The sequence below is a fragment of the Gossypium hirsutum genome, chromosome A09 (genome assembly GCF_007990345.1).
Source record: "Gossypium hirsutum isolate 1008001.06 chromosome A09, Gossypium_hirsutum_v2.1, whole genome shotgun sequence".
Classification (NCBI taxonomy): Eukaryota; Viridiplantae; Streptophyta; class Magnoliopsida; order Malvales; family Malvaceae; genus Gossypium; species Gossypium hirsutum.
Window position 1 is genome coordinate 49,458,678 of NC_053432.1, and position 18,969 is coordinate 49,477,646.

Sequence of the window (18,969 nt, forward strand, 5' to 3'; positions counted from 1 at the left end):
TTAGTTAGATTTAGATTGTTTCAAGTTAATTTGTTTTCTTGTTCATGAAGATAAAAGCCAATGTAACCTAACCATATTTTAAGGGACATTCTCATTAATAATAGGAAATTCCTCGAATACAAAGGCTTAGCTCTTTCACATTCTATTAGAGCTCCCTTCAATGAGTTCCAGGTTAGGGCTCTCTTCAAAGGTTCTAAGTTGTTCTTACAGTAGTTTCACAGGATAACTTTATCAATCTAAGTAGTTTTCCCATGATCATCCATGACTTAATCCTAATCTGTAACTAAGTCTTTTCTTTTTTTTTTAAGAGAGCGCTTAGGGGATACACTAGAGGTATAATGAGAATCTTAGCACCACGGTAACTCACCCCAGGAACATTGAGCAATCAAATCCAATTCACAGGTCCCAAACACTATCCATTTATCAGACATCTAAAACTCATTAAACAGGAAAGCCAACATCCTAGCCTCAAGTTTCTCACTACTGAGATGTACTTGATGTCTAAATACAAAAGGCAACTTTAATTAAAGCCCCTGCAACTTGAGTTCTAATAAAGTTTCTAGAGGAGGTGAAGTTTGATCATGAAGGTTGGATAAGGTGGTAATTTAAAGTCATATTAATGGATTATGGTACATGATATACAAAGATTCTCTCTTTTTCTTATGAAACTAATTAGAAGATATGGAACAAAATAATCAGTGAAAATTCTATATTGGAGTAATCTAATCTTATTTCTATCAATTACCAGAACAATGTGCAAATAAAATGATATTCTTAAGGATATTTGGGACATCCTGGTACAAATTTGATAGAAAAGCTAATATCCACCATTGAGATGAAACATTACAGAATTTTGTTTGTTTTCACTTTTTAACAACTACATAAATGCGTTCACAGCTTCTTTTTGTTTCACAAATAAAAAACAAAAGCAGTCTGCAAAGGAAACTTTGACACAATTTATGTTTCCAAAATTTGAAGTTTTTTCTGTGCCATCACACACAAGTTAGTAAGAATCAATTTTTAAAGAAAACTGCAGCAATAACATTTATGCCCTTACCACTTTCTTCAATCAGTTCCAGAACACTCAATGGACTACCAATGTCAAATACTTGTAATGGAAACATAATAATCAAATACAATTTCTGTTTCAAAATACTTTTAAGAAAATCAGTAACAATTCCAAATGACCCCTAAAGTATTTATCACACTAAACGTTGAAAGCATCTTTAAAGATTAAGCACATAATAACAATAAATTATACAATGAAAAGGCATAACTTGCTTCTAATAAAACAAGTATATAAAATTGAAAAGCAGAACTAACTGAATAACACTAATGAACTATTGGTAACCCAGTAGACTAGACTTCCCTGCAAATCAGGAAGAAAAATAGTAAATACGCTTGGATGCAGCCACAAGAACAGGGGTGAAGTATGAAACCTCAGCATCCAAATGATTGATGAAAAGAAAGTAACAAAATTTATACAAATGTATATAATTGCGTTTAGCTTAACTATTTAGAAGTAGAAAGGCATAATAATTCATTAGTAATTGAACCAACTAGAATCAATAGCGTAGCATCCTGGGGTCGACTTTTTACTAGCTTCTAGAAATGAATTGAAACAATGATTATATTACAGATATGAACACCAATAGTTTTTTACCAATAAACCTTGCTACACTTTTGCTTACTGTCATTGCCACAGGTAATGTATGTGCCTTTGAACTTTGAACCCCAAAAAAGCATCTGCTCACACAATTTCTTGGAAGAAATTCAAAATTAATTTCAGGTATCCTTTCACATGATTTTTTGGAACCACACAAAATCAGTAATGGAATGTGTTACGGTCCGGAGTTACGATCGAGTACTTGACAATTCGTAAGAAATCTTTTAACTTAGTGGGTTGCTTGACTTAATTATTATTGCCAATCAGCCTTTTAAATAGAGGTTATATAGGTTTACTTGTTTGAATAAAATACTTATAAGCTAAGGAAATTAAAATGACTCTAAATAAATAAAGACTCCTAATATCTCTCTAAAACTACTTTAATTAAAGAAGATCTAATAAAAGTAAGTTAATATCTCTTTAAAAATAATAATTAATGTCTTCAATGCCAAGATAACAATTGATTTCTAACATTACTCCCCTCCTCGGAAAAGAGCTTGTCACAAGGTGGAGATTGAATGGCTCATGCATATTTTTTGCCCGATATTGCATGCAAGGATATTTCCGTTTTTCTACACTCCTCTTGATTCTGCACAGCACCATCAGGATCTTCTATCTCCAACCAAAATTTTTTTATGTTAGTGCCTGAGAAAAATGGCTCATCACTATTGTAACAAAGACACTCATCTCTTCATTCTGCCATCTCTACATCCATGAACTTTTTAACAAAAGGCCATGTCACACTATTTAGACTTGAACTTACTGTCGACATCCCATCACGCCAAAGTTGCTTTTAGCAAAAGAAGAGAGAGCTGTGACTGCCATTTTAGCATCTTTAGTACTCAAGCTCGTCTAATGCCAGGGTTCACTTAGAATGCTTGTTCTTGCTAGTTGTTGCTTCTTTTCAAAGGCCCGTGCCAAATTCATTGCTTGAACAAGGTTTCGGGATTTTGCATCTCCACATCAAGCCTAATTAAGTTTGTTAATCCTGCGAGAAAAAATATTAGTACCTGCCAACAACCCTAGAAGTTGACGTTCATATTCTCAATTGTTACATTCTTTGTATACCATGGCACTATTCCTGAATCAACTGTTAATGTTGTCCTATTCTCTTGCCAATCGGTCAAATGCCAATTTGACTAACACTATTGTCTCCTCCGTCAGACCCCTTTTCCCTTTCACGATTCTAGTTGAAAGCCATAAATTCCTGTATTTGCAACGACAACTATTGCAATAGCTTTCAACCATCCTAAACTCTACTTCTAGTTTTACAACAAATTCCTCTCTAATGTTGGACTCGTCCAAGGTGTCTAATCTGATAACAAATTTTTGTGATCTTGAGTTACCAATCAAGTCACCAGATGATTTGTGAAAAAACCGTTTCTTAGCTGGGCTTTTCCCCTTGTTTTTATTTTTTCCACATGAATGCCCCATGGTGAATGTGTGGAACTCTTTAAAAGGAGTTCCTTACCTTAGACTCGTTAGGGCTTAAACCTCTTAAAATTGAATTAACTTGACTTAATTTTATTGCTTCCAATCAGTCTCTTCAATAGAGATTACATAGGTTTACTAGTTTGAATAAGACTTAATTTTATACGCTAATATCTCTCTAACAATTATAAGTAACATCGTCATTGGCAAGATAATAATTAACGTCTAACATAATAAAAGCATAAAAAACTGGATGGAAGGGATGAATTTGATTGTTTGTAATTTTTATTTCAGATAACAATTTAATGATGTGATTGGTAAAAATGGCAAACTACAGTCTAAACCAAAGCAAGCATTTTCTTTTCCATGGAGATAAGAAAGATTAAAAGCTTTGTTTGCAGCCACACTTGTGTTACTTGAAAGCATGACGCATATAAAACCAACATGGGAACTTTTAAGAAACATGAAGAACTAGAGTGACATAAATCCAAGGAACGCAATTGCTCACACTTGCACTTCCAAAACAGCAAACCAGATGACACCCAAGAAGCTTAAATAATTCAACCAACATAAAGAGTGCTGATACAATCCATATTCCTTTAAGGACATATTCAAGGAGGTGAGGATTACGAGTCAAGGAGCAAGTTGTTGACCAAGGCCAGTTTGTCAGACTGCTGGACCTACATGCTGAACTTATTATCTTTTAAGGATTCACTTTTGTTAGTTGCAAATAATACCATAGGATAGCCATTACATATATATATAAATCCTAGGATCTGTTCAGGATTTTTTGTAAAAGATTTGCTATTTGAAAAATCCTAGAATAGCTACTTGTGTTTAAGATTCTTGCACTCTATTGTCAATAAAAGATGCTTCATTTTTTTTCTCGAACTTCTATTCGTTATTACTTCTCAACAGACATCATTTTGGTAATAGAGCTAGCCATCATGCCTCAATTGCAATTGTGCAGTGCAAGTGGTGACATTAGTATTACAATATTTACCCGAAGCTAGATAGCCCAGTGCAAAGCTAGACTACGTAAAGCACGTGATGACATTAGTCCTGCAATGTTCGCTCAAGGCTAGAAAAATACTAGTGCAAAGGCAACTCACAATTCAGACGATGACGCCAGTATTGTAGTGTTCAGTAGGGACTAGATCAGGTTAGTGCAATGCCAACCTAATGGGTGCATTAGTGCTAGAGAGTGTGCTGGACTGATATGTGCCCAGTTGCAAGGCATGGGACTTGGATCACACATAGGAAAGTATGAGATTCCCTCATGGGGTTTATAAGGACCTAGGCTCTCCAACCTCAACAACCAGCTTTCGGGCATAATTCTCCAAAAGTCCATATCAATTGGTATCAAAGCCATTACAATCCAAAATGGTCTCCACTCGCTCATCCATTCCACCTGAGAAGATATGAGAAGATCTATCTCTAGACTTCATTATAGGATTTGTGATGTCATGATGAAAACTCTCAAAACTAACCTCTTAAAGGCACAAACTCAAATGCAGCAGCAAGTTGGTGCTCATTGGGGAGATGTTTCCAAGTTTGAGGCCCTTTTTTTCCTACGCATTCAACCATACCGACAATGTTCCTTGGTTAAATACAGGTATGAGAAGTTGCCACCTCGATTTTCTGGACCATACAAGATTGCCGTTGTGTTGAACCTATGACATATGAACTAGAGCTTCTTTAATCTTTCAAAGTCTATCCTATTTTCCATGTCTCAGTGCTTCCCCCAACTCATGGTCAGAAAGCTGCTACACCACCAACTTTTCTTCCTATCAATAAAGATTGGGAACTTGTTCCATCTCTTGCCAAAACTCTAGCACACCAATGGGGTAAGAAGCTGGAGCTCTTTCAGATTTGCTTCTTCAAAGAGTTGACCATTACCCTTGAAAAAGCAAGTTGGAGAATTATGATCCTACTAGTCAATTTCCATCATTTCAACTTGTCAACAAGGCAACTTTTCGAGAGAGGAAGTACTGATACAAGCCTCCTTTAAGGACTTATTCAAGGATGGGATGAAGATCACGTGTCAAAGAGCAGGCTGTTGACCAAGGCCATCTTCTCGAACTACTAGGTCTACAATGCTGAACTTCCAATCATTTAGTGATTTACTTTTGTTAGCTGCAAATGTAGTCTAGGATGTTGTTTTGTCTCTTAAGCGATAATTTTGCTAGGTGCAAATAATACTCTAGGATAGTCATTATATAAATATATATCCTAGGATCTATTATGGATTTTGTGTAAAAGATTTGCTATTTGAAATTCCAATGGAGACTTGACAACTCAAAAGGAACTATTTTATTGGCTATGTTGTGTTTAGGATTCTTGCACACTATTATTGATATAGGCTGCTTTATTTTCTTTACCAAACCTCTACTCATTATTACTTTTCCAACACCTATCAAGTGCACTGTACCTTATTTGCTTCAAACACCCATATAGAGCTACTAAAGTGAGTTAATTAGCAAAAAGTTCAACAATGACCATATATAGTTATCATAACAAATAACCAGTTGTATCTATCAGATTGGCACATATCTCGGCCTTCACAATTTTAAACTAATTCTAACAAATCAAATAATGATCTATGTGTAGTTAGTCGATCTTGAAATTGGTATGATTTCATACACAACTATAGCTAGTAGAGCATTGAGTGCAAAGAAATGCTTTCATTAGTTAGGATAAATTTTAAATCCCAGCACCCAAGCATGTAAGGCTCAATGGCTGGCATAGGATTACTTGGTTCCTTGGTTAAAAAGTAAAGTTCAATCGCCCATGTCCCCACTCCCCCCCCCCCCGAAAGAAAAAGATCCCCACAAATACGTTAAGTGTATCAAGATGTCTGAGGATTAATTAGCTATTTCACAGGAAATACCACCAAAGGGAGGATATGCTAAACCAAAATCAAGGAATTTCTGTATTTCACCTTTCAACTAACCATATACAACAACATTGGTATTCTTTAAGGGTCTATTTTTGGTACATTGGCAATGAAGTTTTCAACTCCACGAGTAAGTTATAAAAACTAAATCCGTTTTAAAAAATATAAAATTTTACTATATATTAAAGGGTACATGTGACCTTTCTATCTCTACTTGTGGAATCAGAAAACTCAACCAACAATATATGAGATAATTTAAGAATTAATTACATAAAAGGCTCCTTCCAAACTATGGTTTGGTTCAAATAAGCACTTCCAAATGAGATAATGTCCTAAATGAAACGAACTTTTAGAACCAACACAATTCTACTATTACAAATATTAGCAGCAATGAAGATCCTGAGCTATTTTAGGTGGCAATAGTAGAATAACTTTCATCAACTAACTCAATATAGTATGTAAAAAGTTCTACACTTCTACTCAATCAAATCAATTTGACATACAACATAAAAGAAGGATATATATTCTATAGTTACCTGGGGAATCAACAAACTGATACCAAAAAGAGGCAATGTTAGAATATCCAAATAAAACTTGAAAACCTGTAAATAAACATGGCAACAAATTTTTGTTGAGTGAAAATTCCAAACAACAAGAACAAGTTATGCGTGATTTATTGAATAAGTTGACATGAAAAATGTTCTAGCCCTCCAAAAGATGGAGGAGGAGCCAATGCTAGCATTATGCACAATTTTCATCTTACTCACTTTTGTCAAGAATGAATCACTTTCCCAACTGAAGATGTAGCAAAGAAATCTGAAAAAAATAATTAATCATGTTAGTCAATATTATAGTTTTGTTTTCTATTTGTATTCAATCATTTATATTGCATATAGATCTATAAGGTAATAAGGAATACATGTAGTGCTTGGTTGTATTTTGAAAGCAATAAAATTTTTAATCCGACATTTTAAAATGCCACAACTTCAAAAGGAACTGTTTGGTTAAACTTCAGAATTTCCAAGTATTTATTGGAAGTACTAAAATACTGATTTACACATCAAATTGTGCATCTTAGTCCAAGACCCAATATCAATCATAATATTCCTCATCATAATTATGCTAACATAAAAGTTGAAATTGTCAGTTCCCAAGGTTCGGAGCATTTATTTATTGGAATATAATTATTAATCATTGGTATGGATTTTAACATAATCTACATATCTACATATAAAACATAAATTTCTTCAGGTTGTACCTCATCTAAGATGAACTTGTGATGTTTTGAAGCCAGTCAAACAAGTTTATGTTTTAAGGGGAGAAATCAAAGCTTAGATCTTTAAGACTTAAAATAGAAAAAAGAAGAAATGAAATTTATTACAAGCCAATCTAGTAGCTTCAAGAGACTTATAATCATGATGCAAAGATCTCACAAGGGCAGGCTAATCAAAGCTTGCTGGGAATTGTAAGGGATGGAGCAACTTTCTCGAGGAGTAATGTTTGTCATGACTTCATTAATCATCATTACGCAATAACACTTTTAACAAGAAGAGTTCATGCCTTGGACCTTCATCAATCATTATTATGCAATAACACTTTTAGTAGTAGAAATTCATACCTTGGACCTTAATATTTATACATAGGGACAAAATGGTCATTTTTGTTGCTTTAATTTCATTTCAAAATCTTCTAGGACTTTCAGTTTATTTGTTTGGAGTTAAGGTTTGCGTGGTTGGTTTCACATTAAGCATCCTATTACAAGAACCAATTGAAAATAGGTAAAAAGCTCTAGAAGTGTAACTCGACATAGGTAAAAAGCATCCTACAAGTGGCTAACCTCCTATGGGGTGACAAAAAAAAAACATGATTATCTTCTAATATCATGTTAAGCATCCAACACAAAACCAACTAGCGACAAATGGAAAGATTCAACTTCATTACAAGGCCACAAAAGGTCCAAGATTTAACATGTGGGATAAAACCATTAACAATGTTTGTAAATATTTTTCGATATAATTTCATATTTGGACTTTTGAGTAATGAAATTACAAGTACTTGTTTAGTGGAAAATGAATGCCTACAATGCTAAGCTTTTCTTTGTGTCTTTATCCCTCCTCAACTTATTAAGCTCTACTACAACTAAACTAGTTGCCATAGAATAAGAACACCACCCATAACTTGCTTTTTCCAAATATGTTTACTTAAAAATCTCTATAAATCCTTCCCCTCAACCACAGGTCCAACTCCTCAACTTTTACAATTTCAAATGGGCATTTTAGTTAACGGTTGGACAAGTAATAGCCTAAACAACTTTGAAATACTTGGTTTGAAACTTACCACATCATTAATAAAAACTTAACAAATGTGAGCTGAAATCTTTTTCCTCTCTTAAACTTTTGGTTCACAAAAACTCTCAAATATACATTTGAAACTTAAAAGTCATCTTTCATACCTCATAAACTAGCTTGGGGTTGAACAATATGAGGACCACTAAGTGAGATGTTTCCAAAGGAGGTTTCGGTTTTGTTTTGGTGGTTGTCATGGCCTCCTAAAATTGCAACGTAAAATTGCTCTTTTTATAACTTCTTGACTTCTTTCCTCATTCTATATTTGGTATGATTGAGTTGGCATAACTTATGAGCTTATTATAGCAACAGAATAATTCTTAGGAGTATCATTCATGAAGAAAATACTTACTTGGAAGAAAAAAAAGGAAAATAAAAATAATATGAACTAAGGAAGAAGCAGTAGCAGATTTAGTTCAATGGCAGAAGAAATTGCCATTTGTAAACTATAAATGATTACTAATTTGTTGGCATGGCATGCAAAAAACGTAGATTTTAAACTTATGGAAGTGTAAAAACACTCAGAGGAAAAATTCTGTTATATTGCTACTACTTTAGTTTACAGCTTTATAAAGAGAAAAATAATCATTTTAAAGGAAATAAATCCTAATCCCTAAGAATCAGTAATTGATATCCTAATTTCCTAAGAATCAGTAACTGAGATTAGTTTCTATTTACAAGAGATCACAACAGATTTCTATCCTTAATTATAGGGATTCCAATACCATCAGATTTCTATCCTTAATTATAAGGATTCCAACACTTCCCCTCAAGTTGGAGTGTAGATGTTAATCAAACCCAGCTTACCACTAAGTTCTTCAAACATGTTTCTGTTTAAACTTTTGGTTAACATGTCTGCAACTTGTTGTCTAGTAGGTAGGTAGATGATGCATACTTCTCCTGAGTGTACTTTTTCTTTTATAAAGTGACGATCTATTTCCACATGTTTGGTCCGATCATGATGCACAGGATTATGTGCTATGCTGACAGCAGCCTGGTTGTCACAGTACATCTTCATAGGTCTGGTAAAAGGCACTTTTAGTTCTCCCATAAGTCTTTGTATCCAAACTCCTTCGCATATACCATGAGATAGTGCTCGATACTCTGCCTCTGCACTGCTGCGTGCTACCACAGATTGTTTTTTGCTCCTCCACGTCACGAGATTACCCCAAACATAATTACAATAGCCGCTTGTAGAGCGTCTATCATTAACAGAACCTGCCCAGTCTGCATCAGTGTAGACTTCCACGCTTCGGTTGATAGTCTTCTTGAAGTACAGGCCTTTACCAGGAGTTCCTTTTAGGTATCTTAGTATTCTATATGCAGCTTCCAGGTGCTTCTCCCTCGGGGCATGCATATACTGGCTAATAACACTCACACTGAAGGCTATGTCTGGACGGGTGTGAGATAGGTAGATGAGCCTTCCTACTAGACGTTGATATCTCCCCCTGTCGATTTCTTCTCCATCCTCATTAGTTCCCAATTTGAGGTTAAACTCCATAGGAGTTTCGGCTGGTTTGCTGTCCATCAAACCAACTTCCGACAGTAGATCAAGAACATATTTCCTTTGGGAAATGAAGATACCTTTTTTCGACCTTGCTACCTCCATACCAAGAAAATATTTAAGACTCCCCAAGTCTTTAAGTTCAAACTCTGTACCAAGAAAATCTTTCAATCTCAAAATTTCGCTCGAGTCATTTCCTGTTATTATTATATCGTCAACATAAACGATAAGGATGCAGCATTTACCCTCTTCCGAGTGCTTGTAGAACATGGTGTGGTCTGCCTGTCCTTGAATGTAATTTCTGCTAGTCATAGCTTTTGCAAATCGGCTGAACCACGCTCGTGGAGATTGTTTCAGCCCATACAAGGACTTCTTCAACTTACACACTTGGTCCTTGTTTTCTTCAAACCCTGGTGGGAAATCCATATACACCTCCTCATTTAATTCCCCGTTGAGAAAAGCATTTTTTACATCCAATTGAGTCAAGCGCCAATCAAGGTTGGCAGCAAGAGATAGCAGGACCCGAACGGTGTTTAGCTTGGCAACCGGTGCAAACGTCTCGTTGTAGTCGAGACCATAAGTTTGGGTGAATCCCTTAGCCACAAGTCGAGCTTTGTATCGGTCAATACAGCCATCGGGTTTAAATTTCGTAGTGAAAATCCATTTGCACCCTACGGTTTTTTTCCCTTTAGGCAGATCCGAGACTTCCCATGTTTCATTGTTTTTGAGGGCCTTCATTTCTTCCATCACGGCTTGTCTCCACTCAGCTGATTCAAGAGCCTCTTCTATATTTTTTGGAATTTTTACAGAATCAACATTAGTCACAAAAGCTTTGTAAGACTTAGATAAATTTCCATAAGATACAAACCGAGAAATAGGATGTTCAGTGCAGCTCCTTGTACCCTTTCGAACTGCAATTGGAAGATAGATGGATGGTGACGGAGGTGGGACTTCTGCTTCAGAACAGTCCTCGGTTGGAGATGTAATTGGCACTGCTGTATCAGTTTCATGAGAAACGATTCCGTCGGGAGTAAACCTGTATTTGCTGTTTTCCTTGACCAAGTGGCTGTTGTACTTCGGTGGAGGTATTGTCATTGGGAAGGACGGTGTTAAATTCTTGCTGTATAGGGGAAACAACTAAATCTGGGATAGTAGTAGTAGGATCAGGCGGTATAATGAGGAGAGTATTAAGGGTCTCATCTTCACTAAAAATCTCCCCCTGAAGATGAGATGCTGCAAAGTATGGTTCATTTTCAAAGAAGGTAACATCTCGAGAGACAAACATTCGGCGCAATGTTGGTGAGTAACACTTATAGCCTTTTTGTGTAGGGGAATATCCAATGAAGATACAGGTGTGGGCTCGAGGATCAAGTTTGGATTGATTTGGTTGATGGTTATGGACAAAAGCTTTACAGCCGAATATTTTGACTAGAAGATTAGGGACATGAAATAGAGGGAAGGCCTTTAAAAGAGTATTTAGAGGTGTTTGGAAATTGAGGATCTTTGATGGCATTCGGTTTATGAGATAGCAGGCAGTAAGGACAGCTTCTCCCCACAAGTATTTTGGAACATTCATAGTGAACATTATGGCTCGAGCCACATCAAGAAGATGACGATTTTTCCTCTCAGAGATCCCGTTTTGTTGAGGAGTGTCAGGACAAGAGCTTTGGTGTATAATGCCTTGGTCAGAAAGGTATGGACTTAAGACAGAGTTGAAGTATTCTCTCCCATTGTCAGTACGGAGGGTATGTATGGTAGAGTTGAATTGGGTTCGAACCATTGAGTGAAAATTTTGGAATACTTTGGGTGTTTCAGATTTTTCTTTGAGTAGATAGACCCAACAGACCCTAGTATGATCATCAATGAATGTTATAAACCATCTAGCCCCTGTAATATTTTTCACTCGGCTGGCTCCCCATAGGTCACTATGGATTAACAAAAAAGGTTGGGCTGAATATGTGGTTTTAATGGGTATGGCACACGGGTATGTTTAGATAATTGGCAAATTTCACACTTTAAGGAATTAATACTTTTATTTCGAAATAACAGCGGAAGATGTTTTTTCAAATACGCAAAGTTTGGATGTCCTAACCTACGGTGCCATAACATAATAGTGTCCTCTTTTGCAGTGGATAGAGCCAATCCCCCTTGTGTACTGTTTTTATTCCAAATATATAGTCCATCATCAACTTTAGCAGTGCCAATCATCCTCCCCGATTTCTGTTCCTGTATCACACAACCAATTGCAGAAAATTCAGCAAGAACTTTTTCATCCTTAGTAAGTTTACTAATTGAAAGTAAATTACAGGACAAGTTTGGAACATGTAGGACTTTATCGAGAGAAAAATTCTCTGTCATTTGTACTTCTCCTATTCCAGCCACAGGTGAGTAAGAACCGTCAGCTATGCGGATTCGGGATTTGTTATGACAAGGAGTGTAGGTGTGAAACAACGTGGAGTCACCTGTCATGTGATCAGAGGCGCCCGAATCGAGTATCCAAGGAGATTGATTATTAGATTCAAAAGCAATGTTGAGGGCAGTACCTTGAGTTGCTAGAGATCCATGAGTAGTGGGAGTACCAAGTATCTTATGGAGAGTCTCAAGCTGTGTTTTGGTTAAGCGAACATCAAGAACATCATCAGCAGTAGTGGAGGATAACATGGCAGTCTTATTATCCTTCTGTTTTTTTTCAGGATAGCCATGGAGTTTGAATCATTTTTCTTTTGTATGACCAACACGATTGCAGTGACTACACCATGGTCTTGTTGATCCAGAATCATTTCCAGCACGTTGTTTTTGTGGCTGTGGACCTTTGGAGATGAGAGCAGAGGTTTCAGTAGGACGATTAGAAATTGGAGTCATAGGTTTAGGTTCCTTTGAATCTCCCATCATGACAAGACGACGCTTTTCTTCTCTTCTAACTTCTGCAAATGCTTCACCGATCGTTGGAAGAGGTGATCTACCCAGAATTCGACCACGGACCTCATCTAACTCACGGTTCAGTCCTGCTAAAAACTCAAAGACGTTCATTGTTGAGATGGACCATAAACCTGTTGTGTTCTAAGCCTTCACCCCAATCTGCCTCATAATACATATCCAGTTCTTGCCACAAAATTTTCAAATTGTTATAGTAGTGAGTTACCTCGAGTGTTCCTTGTCGGATGTCCTTTAACTTAAGCTTGATTTCAAATACTTGGGAGGCGTTTCCAAGATCTGAGTAGTTTTCTTTGACTGCATCCCACATGTCTTTTGCAGTTTTGAAAAAAAGATAGGTGCGGCTTATATGGCCTTCCATCGAATTGATTAGCCAAGCCATTACAATTGAATTGTTGAGTTCCCAAGTGGCATAAGTAGGATCAGCCATGGTTGGTCGTGGGATTTCTCCATTGATGTACCCTAATTTGCCACGACCACGAATCACCATAAGAACCGATTGAGACCATTGCAAGAAGTTCTTCCCATTTAGCCGATGATTGGTGATTATAAGGGAGGAATTAATTTCACCTTGAGTGATTCACTGATGGATATTCTGAGTTATTTGTGATGTCTCAGTTTCAGAGAAATTCTCATTGATATCACCCATTGGAGGACTAAACCACAGAAATTTTTAGTAAGGGAATTTAGAGAAAAAAATAGGATCGAATGAATCCTATAGCCCTGATGCCATGTAAAAACACTCAGAGGAAAAATTCTGTTATATTGCTACTGCTTTAGTTTACAGCTTTATAAAGAGAAAAATAATCATTTTAAAGGAAATAAATCCTAATCCCTAAGAATCAGTAATTGATATCCTAATTTCCTAAGAATCAGTAACTGAGATTAGTTTCTATTTACAAGAGATCACAACAGATTTCTATCCTTAATTATAGGGATTCCAATACCATCAGATTTCTATCCTTAATTATAGGGATTCCAACAGGAAGTGTTTTTATAGAGGTGAATCTTGATCAAGGGTGAAGCCAAAAAATATTTCTGAGTGACCAGAATTAAATTTTTTCCATTTTAATAGCCTATATGTTTATAACTTCTTAAAGCACTAAATCAAAATTTTCATTTTTGGGAGGGGCCAAAGTGCAATTTTACCTATACTAACTTAAAATTTATAAATTGTGAAAGGCTAAAAGTCAAAATTTCTCATTTTAGGAAAGGCCAGGGCCCTTGCCAGCCCCTGGCGTCACCCCTACTCTCGATATAAAGAGAGGATGTACCCAAATGGTTGGATTTGATAACCACCATCCTTAGGGGTATACAGAAAACCGGATAACCGAATAAACCAAATTGAATCGAACTGAAATGATCAAAAAAATTGATTTAATCGATTTTTCAATTAATTCGGTATAGTTAGTGGGCTTCGGCAGTTTATTTGGTCAGTTTTCAGTTTTGAATTTTCAAACCAAAGAAACTAATTAATCTTTAAATTAATAAACCTTAAAGCCATACCTATATCCAAGCCCAAATAATCAAACACCAAATAAACTATATTCAATACAAAAACCAACCTAACTACATTCAAATATAAATCCAGTTACCCAAATAATTAAATACCTAAATAACCCAATCCAAAAATTAAAATTAAAATCTACAAATTACAATTAAATTAATATATAAAATTATTTAATAGATAAAAGTTATATGGTATAAAATAAAACTTATGTCTGTTGTATGTAGTACAACTTACATAGAAGTAATAACGTGGAAAGAACCGTTGAAATTAAATATGTAAAGTTCTATGTTATTTCAACAGTATTATTTTTATATAAATTTTATTACATAAAACGAATATGAGATTAAATATATACCAAAAGAATATGAGATATTAAATTACTTATACAAATATATTACCGTACTATTTTATTTTATTTTATTTTATAATTTTAGGGTAATTATTTGATACTAGAGCTTTTTAGACTCCACAAGCAGGTTGAGGGTATGACAAGTGTCACATTTATTTATATAAATTAATTTCTTTATTCTTACTACATCTTATAATACACTTGTCAAACCTCAGCCTACTTGTGGAGTCTAAAAACTCTACTGCCAGTGTATCAAATAATTTTTCATAATTTTATTACTTATATAAATCTACTAATATACGATTTGATTTTATAATTTTATTTTATTTTATTTTATTTGTTAATTAAAAATATAATAATATAAAGAAGTTTTTGGTTAGACTCAAATAAAATTCTAAATTTTATTTAAAAGGTAACTTTTTTCTTTTGTTTTATAAATAATAAATCTTAAAAAGTAAAAAATATATATTAAAAATCAACTAAACCCAACAGTAGAATTTTGGTTTGGTTTATTCGAGTTTGATGGGTTAGTCGGATTATTCAGTGATATAAAAAATTCGAATAAACTAAACCGACCAAATGCACACCCTTAACCATCCTCCCTAGTTTATGTACTTAGCAAAGATGGGCTGAATATTAATAAAAATCTCGTTACAACCAATAAGAAGGTGGCTTTATATTCAACAATTAATAGGCCTATAGTGTCAACAAGAGACATCTGTAACTTCCAATTCTAGGCCACTTTCAACATCATATCATATTTGAATCCCACCTAATTAGTTTAAAGGAAAACCCTAATTCCATGGCATGAACATTTAAATCCCTAGTTTTCCAACCTTAATCCACCCCAAATACATGGGCAAACTCTCAGATCTGTACCTTGGTTTAGTATCAACAAAAATCATACAATATTCTTCAATAATGATGACAAACATCAAAATTGGATTCCAAGCTTAAAATTCTTTACCAAACATCACAAAAACATATGATGCTGATATTCCTAAAAGATGAAGTTAAATCACTTACCACTACAATCAAGACTTTTAAACATTTACATGGTACTGATGAAACATTCATGAGTGAGGTAAAGATAACTTTTGAGCTATTCAATAGGGAGTGAGCAATATTCAGGTACAACAAAACTAAACAAATTAATTGATTAAATTTGGTTAAAACAATAGTAACTAAATTTTATGACATTAAGAATCAAGATGTCTATTTAAGAATCCAACAGATACGCTCACATCTAGGTTATGCAAGGTACAAATTGTTAAAACCAAAGGTAACAAACTAATAACAAATGTTAAAATAATTGCATATAAGCATGTTTGGTTGGACGTAATTTCTATCCACTTCTCCCTTATTCAGTGTTCAACGGAAATCAAGTGGTTTGGTCAGAAGATTGGTCCTTGCATGGAATGGCCATTCCTTCTAATTCCTTCCCATCCTACAACAGCCAATCTTTGGGACCTTGCAACTAGCAAAGCAACCAAAATTTTTTTTTTTATCATTTTTCCATTATAAAAATATTGAATGTCTTTATTTTGCATAAGAACTAAAGTTTGAAAAAATAAAAAGGGAAAATAAAAAAAATTAAATTTGGAAATTTTTAAAATTTAAAAAAAAAAAAAAAAGAAAAAGGATCTAGAAAAGAGGGGTGAGGAGATGAGAGCCGGCACAAATGCTAAGTCGCCAGCCTAAAGTGAGACAAAACTTCTAAGCAAGCAATACAATCAAAACAAAAAAGCAAAACAAACAAGCGGGAACAAAAAAAGGAGATCTCCTTTCTCCTAGGTTTCAGCTTAGACTGTGTACATGGGGCTTTGTAGCTCCAAATATTAACGCAGAAGAGGAAACAAAGAAGACAAACATATCAAAAGCTTGAGACCCATCCATTCATACATACATTAAACTGTGAAATTGGTTAATGAAAGGCTTATTCTTGGTTGACAAGTTAAATAAAAGGAAACTCAAGAGCCTAAAACATAATTAGATTTTTTTTAATTTTTTCCTTCAATATGTTTAATAAGCCCAAAGCCTTTCTTAGTTCTCACTTAGAATAACCAAAGACCCAATAGAATAGGAGCACCATTTTTAATTTTCAATCAACAATTGGTAAAAATTCTTAGTTTTTTCACCACCACCAGCATTGGCTATTTGGTGCACTTTTTTGCTTTCATCTAAAGAATGGAATATGTAGCCCCAAGTTTGGCCAATTTATGGCATTAACCCTTATCAAACCTGACCCATATTATCCTTGTAACAAATGGCCAAAATGCCAAGTACTGTTATTTATTTTATAACGATATAAAAGATTCAAAGTCTAACACAATGACATTAGGATCTGACCAAGGGTGTGTTATGCACATTGAAAGAAAGTATCAAAATGTTGGGCAAGTAAGATAAATAATACTTGGTTGTATTACATGGCCATTAAAGTAACAAAAACATTATTGTTTAAATTGCATAAAAAATCACCCAAACCATTGGTGGGTCATGAAGCTAGTGAACCAACAGAATTCAATAGCAAACCAGCTAAGTTCAACCAGATAGCTTGTTCTAAAGTATTCACATAGAGGAGTTGGTACAACAATACAACATTCAATGGGGGGCAAAGTAACCAAAGGATGACATCAAAAATTGTTTGTTAACCTTTACCAACTATCTTAACTTGATAGCACCCCAATACTTATATACCACATGCAATGTTCAGTAATACAACTAAACACTAGAATAAATAGAATTTTAATAGTTAATTGTTTTGTTAAATAGTAACCAAACAAAATTGGTAAAGATTTAACAAGATGTGTTAAGCATCCAACCTCGGAGTTAGCAAAATGTGTGAAACGTCTAACTTAAGTGCTAACAAGATGGGTTAAGCATTCAACCTAAAACCAATTCATAATAGGTGGAGGGTGTTGGATCTGGTGTCCTAAGTGTATCCTTTTCATCTAAGTACACTTATAATTTTTCAAACGAATTGATTAATAAAATTATTTATTAATTACATTAATACTTTGTATATATAAAGAGCCGAAAGCCTGAGTTCGAATATATAAAGAGCCGAAAGCTGGTGCATTAGGTGTACGACTTCTTAAGTACATAGCATCATTCATAACAGTGAAATTCATATCATCTCATTCGCATTATATAGTTGATAAAAAATAAACATGGTCACCAATCATTCATAGTAATTGACTTTTCATAAAAAAAAGATTAATAGTTATCACAAAACAAAATAAGATCATATTGGGAAAATCAAGTACATATGTTCAATCTATCCCTCTACTAGCTCATTGAAATAAAAAATGAATTGTGTGTTAAATCAAAATAGACAGAATGAATAAAAATGGAGAAATGAAAAACATTAAGAAAATAATTATGGTTTCTACAAAATGAAAATGAAATTGAGAAAATAGAATCATTTAAAAATGAATGTGATTTTTTAAAAATAGAAATGAAAATTAAAATTAAAAATGAATTCATTTACAAATGAACAAGGATTTCTCAAAAATGATCGTAAGAATTAGTTTATATTTTTAAGTTATTTTAAAACCCGAAAATGAAAATAAACCATACAATTATAGTGAACAAATTGAATGATTAAATATTAAATATATTTTCTCAAAAATTTTATCAATCGCAAAATCGTTATAATTTGATCGGAGGTAAAATTGAAATGAGAATTATTTAATGTTAAAGTTTATTTTTGCAAATAGAAAAACAGAACTGGATTGAATCAAATTACAAAATACTAAGTCAAAAAGTCCGATAAGTACTCGTAATTGGAAAGTGGCCCAAAAGTCTCTGTACTTCTACTTTAAGAAGAACGCTTTCCTACTTCAAGAAGGAGAACGTTTTCTAGTTGAAATAAACTTTTTTAGTTCAACAAGCGCTCTATCTTATCTTCCTATAAATAAATGGCATCGATAGGGTTATTCACAAAACTTTAACATATTGTTACTTTATCGAAAAATGGAGAGAATTTATTGTCAATTGTTGAAAGAAAATACAACTTCTAGATAAAATTCAAACTTACCCTTTAAGAGATATTTTCTTGAGAAAATTCTAGAATATAAAGAAATAAGATATTATCTCGAAAACTACATATTCTAGATAAATATTCTAACTATTAGATATTTGTAAAATTAATGGCAAGTATGTTGACATGTATCAACAATCCAACGACCACTAAACTCTATAAATAGGGGTGAGAGCTTTCATTCTTGTGATGATGTAAGAGAGAGCCATAAGCAAAAGAGTGTGAGAAGTAAAGGCAAAGAAGGGTAGTGAGGTAAGTGTGTCATATTGTAATTATATTGTGTATTAATAAA

At 34.1% G+C, this 18,969-nt stretch overlaps 1 protein-coding gene across 6 annotated transcripts in view; it reads right to left on the minus strand.

The window, feature by feature from the left end:
- LOC107888790 (ALBINO3-like protein 2, chloroplastic) overlaps nt 1-18,969 on the minus strand; it is a 73,486-nt gene that overhangs the window by 49,108 nt on the left and 5,409 nt on the right. For 2 of the 6 annotated variants that reach the window (XM_041077841.1, XM_041077840.1), the window contains exons 3-4: nt 6,761-6,809; nt 6,530-6,595 (exon numbers count right to left, since the gene is read on the minus strand). In XM_041077841.1, the coding sequence (XP_040933775.1) occupies nt 6,530-6,595; nt 6,761-6,809 (115 nt within the window). Of the gene's footprint in view, nt 1-1,322; nt 1,370-2,179; nt 2,283-2,429; nt 2,655-6,529; nt 6,596-6,760; nt 6,810-15,711; nt 16,113-18,969 lie in introns of those variants that run through there. The other 4 variants (XR_005901940.1, XR_005901939.1, XR_005901938.1 and 1 more) reach the window with 4 other exon arrangements.